This window comes from Chroicocephalus ridibundus, chromosome 4 (assembly GCF_963924245.1).
Source record: "Chroicocephalus ridibundus chromosome 4, bChrRid1.1, whole genome shotgun sequence".
Taxonomy (NCBI): domain Eukaryota; kingdom Metazoa; phylum Chordata; class Aves; order Charadriiformes; family Laridae; genus Chroicocephalus; species Chroicocephalus ridibundus.
This window is the reverse complement of record NC_086287.1, coordinates 543,461-563,410: the sequence shown is the minus strand read 5'-3', so window position 1 is coordinate 563,410 and position 19,950 is coordinate 543,461. Positions and strand designations below refer to the sequence as shown.

General features: G+C 46.1%; 1 protein-coding gene across 2 annotated transcripts in view; it reads right to left on the bottom strand.

The window, feature by feature from the left end:
* Positions 1-19,680, bottom strand: part of PTDSS2 (phosphatidylserine synthase 2) — a 41,871-nt gene extending 22,191 nt beyond the window's left edge. Inside the window, exons 1-3 of one of the 2 annotated variants that reach the window (XM_063332520.1) lie at positions 19,410-19,680; positions 9,582-9,683; positions 3,318-3,400 (exon numbers count right to left, since the gene is read on the bottom strand). In XM_063332520.1, coding sequence (XP_063188590.1) covers positions 3,318-3,400; positions 9,582-9,683; positions 19,410-19,618 — 394 coding nt within the window. In that variant the 5' untranslated portion in view covers positions 19,619-19,680. Of the gene's footprint in view, positions 1-3,317; positions 3,401-9,581; positions 9,684-18,101; positions 18,328-19,409 lie in introns of those variants that run through there. The other variant, XM_063332521.1, reaches the window with a different exon arrangement.
* Positions 19,681-19,950: the final 270 nt, after the last annotated feature.

Here is a 19,950-nt window from a genome sequence, read left to right as displayed (position 1 = left end):
GCCCCCGAAACAAAAATAAATGCCGTCTTTATCCAATTCAGTGGGGGGGGGGGAATTTACGCATTTTCAAAAGAAGTCTCTAACAGCCTGTTTCTGACACCATCATTAAAATAGACTGAAATGTGAGAAGGTGTGGCCTTTTTTCAGCAAAACTGCTAAATTAATTTCATCAAAACAGCCTACTTTACACTTCCAGGGGAAAAAAAAAAAAAGGAAAAATAAAACAGGCAGGTGTGGCCTGGAGAACAGGAAGCTCTGTAACACCTTTCACTGGAAATTTGGAACTTTTAAGATTTTTACTTAAAGTCTACAAACATAATTGTCATTTCTTAATTATGCAATACGAAGAAGTGTCGTCTTAGGGGTCAGTCATTAAAAAAACCATTATGAGGTGGTTTTGCCCCTCGGTCTCCTCGAGGGAAGGAGAAGCAGAGTTCAGCCTACCTTCTCCCGGTCGAGGCAACAGCCAGTGCCCCTTGTGCAGCTTCCTTACACAAAAGCTGCAGAAACCAGGACTTGAGACTTCTGTCCTTCCTTCCCATTTGATTAACTTTCAAATCCACTGGCCCATTTCTCTTGGCAGGGCTGACCGAGAGTGCGCGCACACCCTCTTTTCTTCCTAGAATGCAGCTTAGGAAAACCAAACAAGCCAAAAAAAAAACCCTCCAGTGGCCAAAGGGTCACCTGGAAGAGAGGAACCTCTGCCCAGGCTAGTTCTGAAGCTGATGTACAGACAGTTCAGAGTGCACAACAACCTAAATCCTTAGCTGAGCTTCTATTCTCCTATATACACCGGGCTCTGGCAGCAGATGATCTGCAGCTGCTGAACACACTCAGCAATACTTCATAATAAAAAAAGATCTGGTTGTAATTTACTGTGCTTTCTCCCCGGCTGACATAAGTGCCCAAGAGGTTTTGAAGCCTACTTTACATCTGAACACGTACACCAGAAACAAGATGTTTTCAAAGCTGTACAAACATCGTGTTCTCTCTCTTCCTGGACTGCCCTCAGCTTTAGCTATAAAGTTATTTTTGGCATGCCTAATATTTGTTTTCCTTAAATGCACTTGTCACCATGAACCTCCCTCAAATTAGGACTATCTTCCTGATTAAGTAGGCTTCACCTAATCATTACATACCTGATAGTTTAGTAATTACTATGCTCAAACACTGAAGCGGTGCCGATGCGGAGAGGCTGGAGAACACAAGACCAACACTTCACAAGAGCGCGCTGCCTGGCTGAGCACACAACCACCACTTACCCCAGCCATCAACAGCGGCTTGAGTCTGACCTATGCCACCCGAAAGGCTGAACGAGTAAGAAACAAAATTCGAAGGAAAGAAAAAACTTACACTGAGGGGGGAGACTAAAAGCAAAACTTATTGCTTTAGCAAAATTCATTTGCTTTAGCAAAACCAATGGTGAGTTGGCATAGGTGAGCTGTGTATAAATAAATCAGGTGGATAAACACTGACCAAGAAGAGCTATTGAAACAGAACGACAACATTAGGCACAAAGAACAGACGAAAAAACAAAGCATCTCCGAGCTGGCCATAAGTAGGTAGACACAAACTGAATAATAGGGCTCCAAGTATCACCGGACAGAAGCTGGGCAGGAAACCTGGCTACTGCTAAGGTACAGCTTGAAGAGTTCGTGTGACAGCTCGACGGTGGCTGTTGTGACCGTAGAGCCCTGGCTGACCCAGGGCTTCCTTCAGCCCTATAAATGGAAGCAGTGCACAGCGGCGGCTGGTGCTGTCAGTTCCTTTGAGATGAGGTCTTTCTCCAGGAACAGCATGGCGAAGCTAAGGTCAGAGACTCGGCTGCCTCGTCTGAACTCCCCGGTGCACCCTCTGTAACTGGAGAGCTGACACGGAATCTCACCGGGTTGCAGTGCCACGTCCTCTGCTGCCACAGGAGCCTTCCCGCGGGAGAGGCGCGGAGAAGGGCTGCCATTCTCCTTTGAACAGGCACCCAGATGTCCTGCTGCGGCTCTGCACGTGTCCGCTGTGCTACCAAACCCCTCTAGCCCCTGAAAACCTCTCTTCAGAGGATCAAACCATCACACAAGCTAGAGGAAAGGTGAAGTTAATACAAAAGATGACATGAATACACTCATGTTCGAAGTGACTGCATACATGGGAGCTTCTTCAATCACCCTGTTCACAGACATGGATTTGAATCATGGATTTGATTCTGCTGAGGGATGCTCAAGCCACAGTCTCTACACTAGAAGTTGGCTCCATCTACGCTAGCAGTTGGCTGCGGAGGTCTCTGACCTTTGGACTTTCCCCATCCAATTTGTACCACTTTGTTCTAGGGAAGAAAAACAACTTCCCCGCCAGACAAAGCCACTGGATGTTCTAAAACTAAAAGCACCCAAATATCACTGCTGTCCTTAAAAGGAGCAATTTGCCTTATAGGAGGAACCAGAATTAACTGTAACAGAGAGACTAAAAACTGCTATTTAAGAAGATCTCAGAAATGCAGAGTTCTGAATAAAACCGTAAGTTTGCAGAGGTGTGCTGTTGGCACTGCTCTAGAACAAAGTCTGCTTTGATCGAGGTTTTTAACGCGTCTGCTGTTTCTCATATAGAACAGCATTCCTAAACTGGAAAATTAATTTTTTGGCACAAGACATACTTATAGCTTTATTTGACTGTAAGAGAGCCTATTGCTTTCAGGAATATTATGTAAGCCTATATAAATTCCCTTAATTCTTTCTCAGTGATTCACATCTAAAAATAGGCAAAAAAATCAAAGATATTAAAATATTTTCATACTTCACCTGATATAACACTACATGGGAGAGGTTTTGTGTTGTGCTTTCAAGACTTACAGTCTTATGAGAAATCTTTAAAATCATAATGAAGGGCTACTGATCCAGCAGTTACTGTGGCTAACGGAGAGCAAAGGGAGTGTAGTGCTCCAGCACCCGGACTCGTGGTCAGAAGTGCAGCCCCATTACAGAAAGGAGGGGGAAAAGAAGGGATAAACAAGGGAATTTAAGGTTTCAAGAATCTGGCAGTTCACACAAAGCTTTTTACTAGCAACGGGAAGCCAGAACAGGGAGATAAAAAAAAGAAATAAAAATCCTCTGGTACCCGCAGATCGAACGCACGGAAGGATCACTGTGCTGTTCGGAGGCTGGCTGGAAGCTGGGAAGCTATGTGATAAGCGCGCAGTGCTAACGAACCCGTATTGTTATTATTTAAATTACAGCTTACCTTCTCTAGAAGTAACACAGATATTTACGTTCACCATAAACCGTGTAATTTACCAGAAATACGTGAGTGACTTAAACAACTGAAGTTACCTGGATGAGGTCTTGAAAATGGTCCATCTTTAGCTTGTGTAACTCCAAAACATAAGAAAACCAGGATACTGGCAACGATACCTCTGAAAGTGAAACGCAGAATGGTTTATATTGCTTCATCTTCCTAATGAATTTGTAAATTATATTCTTTGGTGTAAAAAAATATCCAATCTTCGTTTCTTAACTACTTTCTTAACACGTCAATCGTAAATAGGTGCCTTTTGGAGATATTTCAGGGAAACGTGTATGAATTCCTATACTTTTAAGCATGGTTTCATGACAGACGCTCTCAAACCCCAAAGTCTACCCGTCCATCCTTCCCCCGCCCTCCCCACTAACGACATGCTGCCAGTCCTCCCACTTTGCTCCAGCCAGCCGAGGAGCCGGATCTGCCTGAGAACTCATCCAGCAAAACCACGACAAACGGAGCAGCTCCTTGACCCACACGAGGAGCCTCAGCCGCCAGGTCATCATGAGATCCACCATGAGTCAAACACTTCCCTATGCCTTTGAGAAGCTTTTATGCCCACTTTGTCAGAAAGGCACTTAAAATTTCGCAGTGAGAAAGCTCCCAAGTTACAGGGCTTCCCATTGCTCCAGTAAAATTTCAATGACATTTAAAAACGAACTGTTGAACTTGCCACCGCTCCAAAACATTTTCTTAGTCAACTAAAGACATGGAGGAGCTTTTAAGACCAAACCAGCACCAGTTCTATTTCAAAAGCTGGAACTATAATACAGAGCCTAACAGAGACATTAAAGAAATGCTAAGAATTATCAGACCACGAGCCCAAGTACACTGAAGACCCACCCGGTACCTCTCATCCCCAGCAAGGTAGGGCCTAACTAAGGACGGCCATCGTCCTGCCATCTGCCTCCTTGCAGGAGCAGCGTTCCTGCACGTTCCCAGACCAAAACGGTGCAAGGACCGATCTGGCTGAAAACTCACCTCGTGTTGAGCTGGCTCAGCTTGCCGCTCTCCCCGGGGAGGGATGCGGCAGCCCCCACTCAAGGCTGAGCCGTCAGCTCAAGCCAACGTGGAACCGGACCCCTAAGGGCGGGCAGACAACTTCGGGAAGAGATCCCCACTGACCATCACTAAGTGAAGCAAGCAGCAGTCAGGATCCATGATTTGAGGCCCACCAATTCCATGCTGTATGTTTTTGAAGAAAATTTTGTTTCACAAGCAAAAGAAAAACGAGAAAATGCACATCCTGGTGTCTGAATGCCAGACCCTCCCTGCTGGGGACACCGCTCCAGCAGGCGGACCAGACCCAAGACTGAGGTGCCAGCTGGGGGGCGAGGGCTGGCATTTCACTTCAAAGTACTGAACATCGACTTCAAATTCTCCTGAGGTTTTAACCATCTCACGTGCACAGAACAGCACTTCTTCTTCAGGGTTGGAACTTGTTTTTCATGAAGACGGGAGCCCACGGTCTATACTTGGGCATGCTCCTTCACTCTTAATGGATGGAATGGTGCAATGCAGCCCCAAAATGCTCTTTTTTCTACATCCAAACTCCCAACAGAGCCTTCATTACCTGCTTAAGAGCTGGCTGAAGAGACAGATAATTGAGAAATCCCTCACTGCACTGCAGGGTGAGCACAGGCCATGTTTGCAGTAAATGATGCAACCCCTGACTGTAAATAAAATGGCTGTTTGCAGGAGCCAGAGAAAATACCTAATAATTTTTTTCTTTTATTGAGAAAATGTTACATACCAGAAGCATTAGTAGACTATTCGTGCTTTAAACATTTCAAAATCTTCTTTCAAAATAGAAAGCAGAAGGATTTATGCAAACTGTTTTGCGACATTCACCTCTAGTATAAAACGTTTGTGCATCTGAAAATAAGAATGGGTTTTACCGAACAGGTGGAACTCAGTTGTCTTGCTTGCTTTGTGACACTGGGAAGCACACCAGAATTAGCTACTGAATGAAAGAGTGAATAGATAGTTCCAACACACTTTTCAAGGACAGAGATACTAAAAAAGTTCTCAACTGATCTAAAATGAGAATATTCTGCATTTTGAGTCACTAGTTTGTATTTGGAAACACCAGTACTACAAATTCACATTTACACCAAATAGTCCACATTCTGTACCATGTAATGATACACACCTCTGTTTGCTATCACTACGCTCAGCCATGAACCAGGACGTCCATGATCATTGATTTAGGCCATGGAAGGGTGATTTTTCCCAAGCTGGAGATGCCCTGAAGATAAGTCACCACGGGAACCTGCACTTATGTTCCTTTTCCTAAAATCCACTCTCAGCCAAACCGCAGCTGCAGGAGCTGGGCTGAAATAGCTGGAGTTTCAGCTGTATTATCTTACTTCAAGTTCACCATGGGAAGTTTTGAAGAAAATAAAAAATTTGCATAATAACCATACAAGCTCCATTTTTTTTTCCTGCAATAACTAAACTTCTCTCCTTAACCCCACCACACTGCCTCCGTATGAAGCCTGCAAAGCCCAACCAGCAGCTGGGCCGCTGCCCTACCGTGGCTCCAGGTAAGAGCTTCTCTAGGCTTTGAGAGGGGCTTCTTCCACCCACCCCCCCAGCAGCCAGCCTGGCGGGCCAGGGTTAATGTATTTTCTTCAGCTAACGTATTTTCTTGAGCAGCAGATCAGGAAGACACCAAACAGCAAAGCGTGCCTACAAAAATGATTTTAGCACTTAACCAAATAAGATAGGGAGAACACGGCAACTGTTCCATTTGTACAAACAAGTTATTGTTTGCCTCATGTGAAGAGTCGATTTGGAGGCACGAGACAACGAAGCTTGTCTGTGAGTGTCTGTGTATCGTCCTTTGTGCCAGGCTTTGAGCGAGCCAGCTCCCACGCCGTGCCCCTTCCCCGGCTGTATCTGAGCAGCGTGACTGGTACCAGCCCCTCGCCGCCATCCCAGGCCGAGACCCGGCAGATGGAGGTCGAGTCTCCTCCTTACCTTGTGTTCCCTGCGGGTGTTCAGCCCCAGCAGCTGAAGACCATCAGCTTGCCAACACCCCCCCCGACTTGTCACCATGGCTGAGCCGTGATCAGCTACTGCCAAACACTACTGCAGAAAGGCATCTTAGAAGAGAGACTGTTTCATGGCTTGAAAGTCAATGTACAACCCTGACGCATACAGGACTTTTTAAACCTGAATGTGTTCTTTGTATGAAAAATATATTAACTTTTCCCCCCGCAAGAACCCCTGCTCAGCATTCAAATCAGGAGATGTGGACTTTTTCCACAGCCATTGCATATAATGGAGGCCGCTGACTATGTCTCTAGCTACCCTCAGGGCTGGAGCTGGGTCCTGTCAGCTCCTCCTGGGGGCTTCACGGCCAGTTGTCAGCCAGGATGGACTATTTCACGGCTGCTGCGAATGCTGTAGGAACCCTGAATGAAGAGCCCCATTGACCAGACAGGCTTCGCAGTGCAACATCTCTTTGGCTAAGTAAATTTTCAACGTTTACAACAGAGGCAATCTGATCCCAGATCTCACATGATCACGTCAACATCTGTGTGTATGACCCTAATGAACTTCAACTAGATTTACATACAGAACATTTCTATAAGCCTTACCTTAAAGAAAATAATCCTCCTTTTATTGCCCTAACGTGTCGCAGGAAGGAAAATGGCACTGAAATGTCAGCATCTAAACAGATGCAAATATAAATCTTAGCTATAGATACCACACCCCATGATCTCATGGGTTCGTGATGTTGTTTTCTGTCCATTGTTTCTCCTGGTGACTTATCGCACGAATCCAGCCCCTCGCCCTGCCCGGAGCGCCTTCTCTGAGGGACGGGATGAAGGACGCACTTTCACAGGGGACAAGGGAGCCTCAGATGGGTTGCTCTTGCTTTGTTAGTGCAGGAAACACAGCAGCATCAGCTAATGCAGCAACTTGACTATTTTGCTTCAAAGTTCTGCTCTAAGCACCTCATACCCTTCACAGGCAGCCTGGCACCTCTCAGCAAGAGCTTGAAAACAAAGGGGTTTAACTGTTTGCACCTAAGCAGCAAAACACTGCTCCACTGTCGTTGTGCAGCAGTTGGAAATAAAAAAGCTTGACAGCTAGAGACACTGCTCATTGGTAACTAAACTACTGCTGTTCATTAAGCAGGCAAGGGTTCCCATGAAGAACCTGCACGCAGTGAGAGCCTCATGCAGGCCAAAATTTCAGACCAAAACACACAACAGCTCTATATTAAGACTGAAAAAGATCTCAGGGTAGGATAAGGTACTTTAAGTTATGGAAGAAAAAAAAAAATTGTGAAAGTTTGGGATAGGGATATACTGATGCATGTTGTGACTATCTTACTCCTGCTCTGAAATGCCTCTTTTTGCTCAAATACACGCTTAAGGTCAGGAGCAATGAGACGTACGAGAGCGGCAGGCACACGGATGCTAAAGAAGGTTAAGAAGAACGGCTGGGACGTGAATTGAGCTGGAATCCTTCATGCTTACTGGTGCTAAACTTGGCATGGCACTTACCTCAAAGACCTTTGAAGAGAGATTTAATTGAGACCAGAGAGGAGCTCACAGAAAACTGACTCAGCATAAGGAACGTGCTGAACATCACAGACACCTCCATCCCTTCTGGAAATCGGGGACAAGGCAACAGAGGTGAAGCTTAGGAAAGGCCCACAGGACTCATGCACTTTGTCTGCATCCATCTTCAGCTTGGAAAAAGTAATGATTTGGCGGAGTTAACTACTGTCTCAGAATTTGGCACATAGCTTGGATGACTATGGCAATAACATAATGGTGCAGCATGAGTGGAAACAGAGATGCACCCTTCAAAACCAGTAACAAGAGCCAATTTGGAAGACCATATACAATTCCCAGGATGGTGCTTTTCCCGTATTTTGGCATCTAGATATTGCAGGCAGTATTCCACAAGCAGAGATGCAGAAGTGATCAAAGAACATTTGCTGCTCATTGCCCGCTAAGGTGCTGTTAAATTGTTTTTAACAACTGGTCACATTATTCCCTGCACTGAATATGCAGAAAGCAACTTCTATTTCATGAAAGAAAGGTTAATCTGCTGATTAATCTTCTTCGGGTTTGTTCATATTAAAGCAGTAAAGGCTCTAATCTCAATAATAAGATATTCCACTGAGTCACCTTAAATCTGTATTACTCCCTAACGATGTGTCATCACTTCTCTTTTCAGCTTTTCCCCTTCTCTATTTTGAGCTGCCATTCCAGGGGATGTCAGGCCTCCATCCGTTCCCTAGCCTCTCTCGTAATAACCAGAAATATAGATAATAACCAGAAACAAAGCCTTGCAGAAGTTTTCCCAGCTCCAGACAGGCCACTGTGTTCCAACTTGTTCCATTTCACCCCCACGTGCGAGTGAATTACATTAGCTACAGCTATTGTGTACCTGACCAAACAACAACCACCATTATCTCAGGAAATACCCTGATTCCTGCATCTCCATGACAATGAATACTAGGTCCTGAGTCACTTTTTAAAAAAATGTAAAAAAAACAGGAAGAAACCCTTTAATTGCAAGGGGGAAAAAATAGCATTATATTTACGAAACGAGACCGGTAGAAACCGGAATGATTTTCACACATCTAGCAAGGATGCTTTGCAGTCTGTAAGCACCTCCTTGATTTTTAAAATATACTTAGATTTTTAAAAGATCACTTTTCTTCCCTCTTTTTGTTCCCTACTGTAGTTCTTTAAAAAGAGGAGAAATTCAACTACATTTAATCAGTTTAAATTGTGGTAGAAATGGACCACACATGTAAGACTCATCTCATTCTTATTTTCCAAGGGTTTCCCTTTGGGCTACAAGTTCCCGTGTTAATTTTCAACAACAAATAACGATCTGTATTGGAACCTTGAAAATCATTTTACAAAAAGCACTTAAGTCAGAAAAATGTAGTCACAACTCAAGTAATTTAGCAGTTAGGTTATTTTAAGAAAAAGAGGCAGAAGCATTGCCAGAGAAACACAGCCAGTACTTCGAGGCTTTAAAAGAGTTTTGTATTTTGTTTTAAATCAGACACACAGCAGCCGCCCGGTATGACAGTGAGTGACACTAAACCGATTAGAAATTAAATTCAGCGGCCAGCAGAGGAGCTCACAGACTTAGGTTTGGTTTTGTCACTTTCTAAGGGTTCGGGCATTTAAAGGAGTTAACGCGAAGGTCATTTGAGGTAGCTTATTCACCAGTAAAAGTGCACGCAGTAACTTGGTCATACAGCTACCCTTTTCTAACAGACACCTTGCAGAAAGGCGCTCTCAAATATTTACCTCTTTGTATTGTAGGCTGTATCTTGTGGTGTTTCTTCAAGCAAGGTTACGTAGCCCAGCGCACAGGTGAGGATGAACAAGACTGTCAAGGTATGAGCTCTCCTAAAATTCAGAAGAGAGAAAACTGACATCAGAAAGCAGAAAAGCCTGTATCTCCACCTGTCAGCGAAGCCTCAGGAGTCTGATACACAGACAGCGGTCAATAACGCTGAAGACATTTTACGCATTGTACAGCAGCATTCACGATGGCACTGCATTGAGCTGTCAGTCCGCTGTGCGCCAGCATGCCACAGAAGCCTGCCAAAGAACAAGTCTTGCTCGTTTCCCCACCCAAGCTTTGAGTTAAGGAAGATTTGGACAAACACTGCCAAGTGAACAGCAGCAACTTGAGAAAAAATTAGCACCAACTGTGCTAATACTGAGACCTAAAAACTCCCTGATTTCCCTCCTGGTTAGTTGGGTACGTACTTGACGGTGCTGCCACAGGCTCTGTCTCAAAGCCTGTTAACAAAAACTGCAGCAGACAGAACAGTCTCTTAAGACTAAACAGAAGGGAACTGACTCCAGACATGGGAATTACACATTACCAGAAAAACTAGTCATTAAAAAAAAAAAATCTCTGAATGAGAAGAGTTGCAATTGTAAGAATTATGATGCTCCTCTAGACACCTTACTCCCGGTAATTCTTACAGTTTCATTTCATCCTAGATCTGCAGAGCAGGTCCAGAGCGACGGCCAGAGGTTTGCGCCTGCAGAGCGATGTGCAGCCATCTCAACACGAGGGCTTTCTGCCGGACCGGCCGTGCCAGAGCCGCACAGTCCAGCTGGGTGGGCACTCCTCCACGCTGCTGAAACGTGCGACCTTGCTGGGGTAAGGAGCTGGTCCAGGCAGGGCACTGCTGGTGCATGTGGAGTCACAAGCTCTCGCTTCCCCACCCATCAGGGTCCGTCGGCTTATGCCGATTTTGGTAAAGCACTTGTGTGTGAAAGAGAAAAAGAGCTGAGAACACACAGACAGAGCCGGGAGCTGGAGAGGAACATACTGCAGTGAGGTGACATCCATACACGTACACCTACTGGTTACGAGATATATAATACTCCTACATTGCACTGGCTGCATTCTTTCAAGTTGAAAATTCCTTTCCTAGTGAGAAACCATTTATTGTTTTCACTGGAAAACTTATCTGACCTCAGCTCAGAAGCATGGGAAGTCTGGCCACTGAAGATCAAACCACAGAGACACAAGTTCTGTTTTAGAGGACTACACAACAGCTCTCAATACAAACAATTAAAATAACGCAGGTATAAAGCACCAACTTTAGAGAACAGAAAAACCGAGTGGAAGTGACTGTATATGTACATGCTGTATGTGTACATGCGTAAAGTACCTCATGACAAGTATTTGTACACACTGGCTCTTTTTACATTTTCTTTTTACATTATACTGTAATACAAGCTAGCATTACATTTCCATTTTATGCCAAAAGACCAAAGTTGGTATATATCCAAGTCGCACAGTGCATGATAAACCGGAGATCGCCATGGATTTCTATGAAGTCCACTGACATACCTTTAAACATCAAGGCCAGTAACCTACCGAACATTGCTCTGAAAGTTAAGGTAGGCGTTATTTTGAACTACAGTCTCATCCTAATCCAAAACACAGCCACTTCTCACAGCATCCTTTTAATCCCACTGGAAAACACATGCAATACCTCATAAGCAGATGCAATCCTCTTCTGCCACTGCTAAAATGGTGTTCAGTCTTTAACGCTATCCTTCCTTGCCGCCCAGAGGACACAGACTAACCAGCTCCAGGAAAAAAAAAATAAAGAGAAGGACCCAGGAGTATTTTCAAAATCAGCCGGGAATCAACATGTCAAGAAAAATAGGCAAAGGCTGGCAGCAGCAAGCTCGCTGTCAACAGCAGCATCTTCCTTCTCCTCGCCTCCCCGGCTGATTCAGACAGTACATACCTCACATTCAGCTGGCGCTCACCTGACCCGGGCCGATTTTGTAACCTACAGTAGTTAAAAAACTAAATACAGCCCTCTCAAAGGAGGCGGTACAGCAGGGGACTGAATATTAAATGCTCCAGTTCACTTAAATCAGACCACGGTCTTGTTCGCTGCATTTATATATATATATATATATATATAATTAACACAAAACCAACTTATATTTTGATCATAGAAGAAGGTTACGTTAACTGCAAAGCTATGCATTGTATTTTATACCTTGTTTTATTGTTTACTTTTTTGAAACTAATACCTAAGAGGCTATTAAAATAAACCTGGAAATGCTGTCTTCCGCCTTACCATTTCACCATCTGAACATCTCTATGACATCAATTACTTTTTCCGTGCGTTGAGTGTCACGTAAATTGCCAAAAAATCAGTTACTAGCATGTCCTCATACAGATAAACGCCTCAAGAAACTCCTCGGCTAGAACAAGGATGGGCTGGTTTCATTCACCCCGTGGAGTCTGCAGCAGCGAACGGTCAGCGTCTGAGAGCTTCGTGCACAAACCTGCTTTTGGTTTATTTTTGGTGCCACAACCTCCAACTTGAAGTTCCCCGCGCTCGCCTGTGTAATGACAGCCAAGAGGCTGTATAGCTCATCAGTTCCCTTTCAGCTCCGTTTTCCCCTCTGACCGAAGCCAGATTTTCCTGTAGCAAGTTTTCAAGGTGGTTAGTCCTGTAAACGTACTGTCAGCCTAGCACGAAACCCAGAAACCAGGATGGAAGGCTTTCAGATTGGGTCGTCTTCTGCAAAGAGCAAGTTGGCAGCTTTGACCAGAAAATTGCCGAGTAGCGACAAAGCGATGGCAGCTGCTAGAGGCAGCAGAGCATCCTGCAAACCTCCCTGTCAGCGCAAAAAACCAGATAATCACACACAGATATACACCATATCCTTCCACAGCTTGAGAGTTAAAAAAAGAAAATAGAAATTCACAGTCACGTGGAACAAGACTAAATACGAAGCATTTACAGTGTCCAGAAAAATGAACAGCATAGACCAGACGTACTTGTACTGGTGAAGTCGGCCTGGACTAATTAAACTGCATAACAAGGGATTATTTTAGTCTCCACACACTCTTTAAAATAATACAGCCAGAGAAAGACAGCAGAGCTAAGAAGATCCCAGCAAGGTAAGCACTGCAGGAATTATGCAGGAAGGCTTATGTTCTCCTCAGCAGAGCCTGGGGGGCTGACAGGAGCTAAGCTGAGCATCTTCCCCTCCCAATTACACCAGAGCTTGGCCACGCACCAGCAGCAAGGGGGGGACAGGCCACAGACGGTTCTAGGAGGTTTTACATCCAAAAATCTGAGAAAGCAGTGCCTAAGAGCATATGCATACAGAAATACGCAAGGCCAGGAAGGTCACAGAGAATTCACAACAAATCCCAAACCATTAAAAAGCCATAACTTTAAGTAGCTTATTTTTCTGCACTAGCATTTTTCTGACTTTCTGTATCTTACACCTAGCTCTTTCCCTATTTAAACACTGGGGCATTTAAGGGAAATAATTCAAGTTGTTTTTATAAAAATACTTGCCCTGCTGACTTAGTTAAACACCAAGCCAGAGCAATTCAGGGTCTCCAGCAGTCCCTCCACCTCTCCACAGCTCACAGAGTGGGCTTTTACAGGGAATGGGACTCAATTCAAGTCTAACTTCTCTTTTCCTTCTCTCGCATCTAGAAACTGCAGCGTTTTCAAGGAAATTACTATCAGAGCTTTTATTTTCCAAATAAAGTATATGACAAAAATGACCTATGGCGATTTGTAAGTATCTTTTGAGGGGGGACTGGGATGGAGGAGCCGCTGGGCGGACAGGAGCAGCGATACCCAGGGGAGCGGAGCGGGTGGCAGTGACCTCCTTCCATCACCAGCACTAAGGACAATTAGCTTAATGGGGGGGCCACACCCTAATTATCCGCTGCTGTGCACTAGGGTTCTTGTTTGTCAGAAATGATGCAATAACTGCATTGAAAACAATAGCAATCATTGAGAACAACCTGCAGGGTGTTTATTAATCATTTTGTCAATTCTCTAAGCAAAACAAAATCCCGAAGGACGCCCAGCATGGTTTGCCCCTTTGGTTTAAAGGGTTACATTAACAGCTCCCGCTAGAGAAAGATCTGTCAACAAAACCAGGTAGTCCCATCTTAGCCTATCATCAACTTTTTCACAAAGAAATAATTTTTTCCTTGATTCCAAATAATGGTAAAATCATAAAAGCATTTCTAAAAGAGATTTTAAAAGAACGTCAAAGCTCTCTGCCCTCCATATACCAACCCATCATCTGACGCACGCTGGGAATTCTAGGAAAGTATGACAAACAGACAGTACAACAAAGCTGTTACTTCAACAGCAGTAGAGTTATTGTGAAGAATAAGGTATAGGAAAATACAGCAATAATTAGTAACAATCTAAAACTGACCAATATTTTTACCTTCAAAATCAAAATCGTAATTAAAAGGGAAATAATCCTGTTTGGATATAGAGAGGTTTTTGGAACCTTCACCAAAAAAAACCAGCCTTGGTCATAATCTCGGCAATACATCCCAAATTAGAGACATGAAACAGAGACGCTCACGTTGCACAGGGACGAAGCAAGCTCTCAGGCCTCAACATTTCAAAAATAAGCAGTTAACTGCCAGTTTGTGACACGAATCTCTCTCATCCACCTAAACCACAAAAAAAATCATCAGTGGCAACCAAAGCAAAGTAGGTACTTTGTACGTGCCACTGCCTGAAGGGTCCAAGCACCTCCATCTGTAACACAACAGAAAGGTGGCTGTTGGTTTGAAGCTGTAGGCTGCGGTTTAAAATCTGTTTAAACTCTCGGGGATAATAAAAACGTACCTATTCTTAGACCAGTAAGAAGTCTTCAGCACATCTATAAAGGTACACAACACTGATTAAATTTCTGTACATACTTGTGACACTCCAAAATAGTAACCTTCATTCTCCTTGCCATAAGCTGGTGCCTCTCAGAGCCGATCGCTCGGGAAGAGAAGCGGGAAGGCACACACCTCCACAGAGGAACCACAACGATGCGTTAAAAAGCAAAGTGCGCTTCAGCAAATTAGTCCTTTTCCTTTGAATGGAAAGAGAGAAAAGACAGTCTCCGTTCATCGGTTCTACAGAGTCCCCAAGTTTATCAAGGTTCCCAAGATGATCTATTTTAAATATTAAACATTTTTGTATGTTTATACCTACTGAAATCTTTGTCTCAGGTTTTAGCGTAATACAGTTCCACTGAGCCAGCGTGACTTTGCATTACAGATAAGACACACTTTAAGCAGGTCTTTTTAAAAACAGGCAATAAAAAGGAATGGGAGGAAGGAGCCCTGACGCCAGGTCTAATGGCATAAAAGCCCAGAGCTCATTTTTCGGGGTGATGCCCTGTTTTGTGAACTGCAGTGAACTGTTTGTGACAGTGCTCGGATGGGTCCCACCCCCAGGGTGGCAGCAGCAGCATGCAGAGCGCTCGCCACCCCAGACACTTGCCCTGCGCAATCTGTGCCATCCCTTCCTTCCAGGAAAGGGCAATGACGTTCCCGTAATGCAGTTCTTGGGAGCCAGCCCTCCTCCTCTGCCACACGAGTCAACACACCCGGCCTCGCATGGCACTGCGGCCTCCTGGACGTTCCAGCAAAGGACACTGCCAGGGACACCCCAACACCCAAAACTAGGGGCGGGGTGACACCTCAGTGGCCTGATGCAAGATTTCTCTGCTCAAGTAAAATAATATGCTCAAACGTGGTCAATTCTGAGCAGGCAGGGAACCGGAAGAGTGGGTCAGCAAATACAGAACCTCACCTGGGCCCGCTTTAAGGTAGCAGGATTTCACAGGGCAAAAACATAAAAATCCAGCAAACATTAAGTTTTCAACGAGCTTGCGGAATGTTGCCTTGCAAGTGCCGCACCAACCCTCACCAGAGGGCACAGAAAAAAGTTCCTGCCAATTTGCAGATCTTCCCTCTCCCTAATCTCTCTTTGCGATAAACCATCGCCCTCCCTCCAGCCAGCCCGTCAGAAGTCTCACCCCGCCGTGAGGTCGGTTGAGCAGAGATAGGAACCATGTGCAAGGAGGGGCTACGTTACACCTTGTTTTGCATACCGACCCTGTATCTCCAAAACTGCTGGTTTGCACACACGTATCCTCGTTTCCCAAGAGCTGGCCCCGTGCTGGCCACCGGCAAAGATTTCTCACAATACAGAGCAAAATGAGAAACATCCAGGCAAAGGCATCTCCAGGCTACCTTTTCCTGAGCTGCAATTTCTATGCTTTTTGCACCAAACAGGCTGAATTAATTCCTACAAAAGCTGTATTAGCCCACAGAGTCTTCTACCCATCGCTTCCTTCTTTTTTCTTCTTTTCCTTTTTCTTTTTTCTTTTTTCTTTTTCTTTTTTTTTTTAATATCTAAGCTCCCTGAGCTTGAGAGATCTGCTGCTACACTATGACCTTAGTAACTGATATCATCTCCACGTGATGGCAATACAGAACTATTTAGTGTGAGAGGAAAAAAAAAACCAAAACATCAATATCCAACAGAGGACATTAAAGCTAATTAAATTCAAATTAAAGTAAGGCTTAGCAAAAGCAATTAACCCATAGAGCCACAATGTAATGTGGCGGCAAAGATGTATCTGGCACCTCTCAACATCTTCAAATCAAGAAGCGTTCCTGGAAGATATGCTTTGGTTAAATGCAAGTTATGAAATAGATACAGAAATCGGGGTATTGCTGAAATTTTAGGAGCCAGTTATACACATTTTCTAATCAGATGCTCCCAAACTGGTAATCCACAACCAGGCTGGGCTGGCATGAACAGACTCAACGCCGCACCACCTTCCACCGCCCATCACTATCTACTAGGATGGGGAGGAAGGTTTCCTTCTCTCTTCCAAAAAGTTGCTGCACACCTCAACTCTTATCATTTATTTTATTTGGTGGAGATAAATCAATTTACTATTTCACTGAGCTTTTTTGCTCCCCCTCAGAAAGACACGCATCTCCAATCATCTTTAGGCATCTGTCACAGTTACTGCTCTCTGGTAACAAAAAAACAGTTTCTGTGGGATTCATCTTTTCCCGCACAGAACAAAGTCCCAGTAGCACAAGCCTGTAAGACACATCAGCACTCGCTCTTCCACAGGTTACAGAAACGACACCAGAGATGTATAAAGCTCTACGTGGGGCTATTTAAAAAAAAAAAAAAAAAAACCAACTAACAAACCCAGTGGTTTTTCCATGCTAGCTCAGTAAAAATATCAGATCTACAGTGCTTCACACTGCACAAAACACAAAAGTCAATCTCAGCCACAAAGAGCTCCTTTGTTTGTATTCAGAAAGCTAATTCTGTAAGCAGACCGGCAAGAAACAATCAAAGGTACTGGAAACAACAGCGAACACATTTGCCAGGCAGGCCTGACATTCCCAGCTCTCTGCGAGCAGCAATGGCTGTTTGAAATTCGCTCAGGGATAATCTGTTTCGTAAAGCTGCTTCCCGTTTCCTTTCCTTGACATTTTCCAACGACAAGACCAAGCAGGTTCCCACAATGCAATTAAAATACAGTATTTCCCCGTTTCAAGTTAAGATTGAATAAGAATAGAAGTATTATACCGCACGTGACTTTTTTTTTCAAAGTTTTAAAAAGATTTGAAAAGAGCAGGCAGCCAGCTAGAAAGTACCACCTTTCCCAGGGATCACATTTAGAGCAGTAAAATTAACTTTGCAAACTGAACTACTTTACTTCTAGAATGATTTCTGATAGTGTCCACAAGGCCCAAATTCTTGAATTTTTCCAAACTGAGCAGGCCAGGTGGGTAACCGTGTCCACTACCTTCTGAACTTCAAGGAGAAAAGGTACTTTCCATACTTTTCCACATGGGCAAAGACAGAGGGCACCTACGCTCCTAAATTTCCATTTTCTGTGACCACCTCCATAACAGACAGGGCAAGAAGAGTTTCAAGGGTCACAGGAAGAAAATCGTTCTGTATAATCTTTGTTCTGAGCCGCTGTAAGAAGCGAGTCATTCCCAAAGGGTATGCTAACACGCTGTCATGCACAGGTCAAACGGAACAGTAGGAAAAACCTTGAAACTTTTACAAGCATTTAAACTCCTGGCTGCCAGCGCAAGCAGCTTAACTACTAGGGAAAATAAAATAAAGTAAATATATAAGTTAAAGAACAATTCGACTGCCCTCCTGGAAGGGAGCAGCCAACTAGCCAACTAAGGGAAGCTCCTTAAAGAATGGTGGCACATTCAGACTTTCAAAAAAAGAATTCATGTGGATAAATTAACTGCAATTACAGCCTTTGTTTTACGACGACAACAATCCTGTACCAGTGGCAGGCTGCACGCTGGCCCCACACCCCCACCACAGGAAAAAGGTGCAACAGGGTGAGATTATACAATAACAGCAGCAATGGGCGTTTTTAAGGCATTACAAAACGCCTGGCAAGAGCCACCTTAAGTAGACAGTAAGAAAGTGACAGCTTTACCCATTTTCCATTTATAAGACGGCACTACTCTGCAGACCTCAGCAGGCTCCAGTTATTCAATCGCTCGCTCAGCCTACATGTGGCAACACCAACGTGCTCTCCAAGAAAGTTCCTCTTGCCCTCAAGACGACGGCTTCCCTCGGCTACGCTTGCCTGTGTCAGGCTTCTGCAGAGACCACCCTGCCGCCCGGCAGCATCGGCGTGTCTCTTTGCTGTTGGTACTGGCAGAAATATCACCCAGAATCGGCGGCTTCATCAAGATCAACACCCTCCGCTCTGCCGCTGCCCAGACTGGCAGGGTGAGAGCCAAGCGCCCTCCCCCTCTGACTCCTTAATGTCAAACTCCAGCCAAATCACATCACCCTCGGCTCATGTTCCAAACAGGGGACTCCAGCATCAGCGTGGTTTCCTTCATCAAGAGGGACATGCATTTAACACACAGAGAAAAACCACGGATGTACACACGTGCACTGAAGTGGGTTTCTGGAACAACTCCATCAGAGATGGGATTTAGAAGCACTTTTCTAGGTACAAACGCATCTCTTTTGCAAGGACTGAATTTGACAAAAAACCGATGTGCCCTACTGGCCTAACACAGACAGTCGTGGCTTTCTGCACCGATCTTCTGGACTGAGCATGCCACAAAACCATATGAAATTCCGGTTTAGTGGTGGACTTGTCAGCGCTAGGTTAACGGTTGGACTCCATGATCCCAAAGGTCTTTCCCAACCTACAAGACTCTATTCTATGAAATACCGGACCAGCAGAACTTGGGCATAGCAACTCTGGCTTCCCAACAGGAAAGAACACGGAGAGAAAAGGCCCCTTGCAAGGCTGATGGAGGGGAGGAAGGTGGAGGAGCTCATACAAGCGATGCTGAGAGAACACCCGGAATCCGGCAGGAGCTGTGCCCAGACGGGGCGTCCCCAGCACCCGGGGACAGCCGGGGGGACAGGCCACCCGCAGTGCTCACCGAGGGGCTGCGAAAGGCGGCGCCGCTGCCAGGACCCTGCTCTAAATCACTGTTAAATAATTAGGAAGCAATAATTAATAGTACCGCCGTACCAGGAGAAACACCCTTAGACACAGCCTGCGGTTTCTCGGCGCCGGTAGCCGTGGCGGCGAAGCAAGAGCCAGGTGAACCGCGGATAACGCGGATCTCTTTCCCAGCCCGGTGCCCGCCGCGCTCGGCAGCTCCCCGCGGCCGGCGGAGCCGCGCTGCCCGGCCGGACAACCGGCGGGGGCGAATACGAGGAGCGGGCCGGGGGGAGCCGGGGGAGAAGCGGGCCGTGAGGGGGCGGCTCTCACCAGAAGAAGGTGTTGGTGCCGTCGTCGTAGACCTCGGACTCGGTGCTGCGGCGCAGGCCGGGGCCGTCCCTCTCGGCGCCGGGCGGCGGGGGCCGCTCTCCCACCGCGTCGGCGGGGTTGGCGCCGCCGTTGGGCTGCGGGGGCGGCTGCTCCTCCAGGGCGGCCTTGCCCAGGGCCGCGCCGGGGCCCCGCCGCTCGCCGCGCCTCATGGCGGCACCGGGGGGAGGCGGGCGCTCGCGCCGCTCCGCCGCGCGCGCGGGGCACGCCCCCGACGCGACCCCACGTCGGCGCAGGCGCAGAGGGAGGGGCGGGCGGGGGAGGCGGGAGCAGGGGCGTCTCCCGTTGCCGTGGCAACCGCGCGGCCGTCGGCGGGAGCGCGCCAGGCGCCGCCTCACCGGAGGGAGCCCCGCCGCCCCCCGCCGCGTTTAACGGGAGGGAACCACGCCGCATCCCCCGCCTCACCCGAGGGAGCCCCGCCGTCCCACCCTCAGTGGAGGGAGCCTCACCACCCCCGTGTTCCATCCCCCCCGGTGACGGGAGC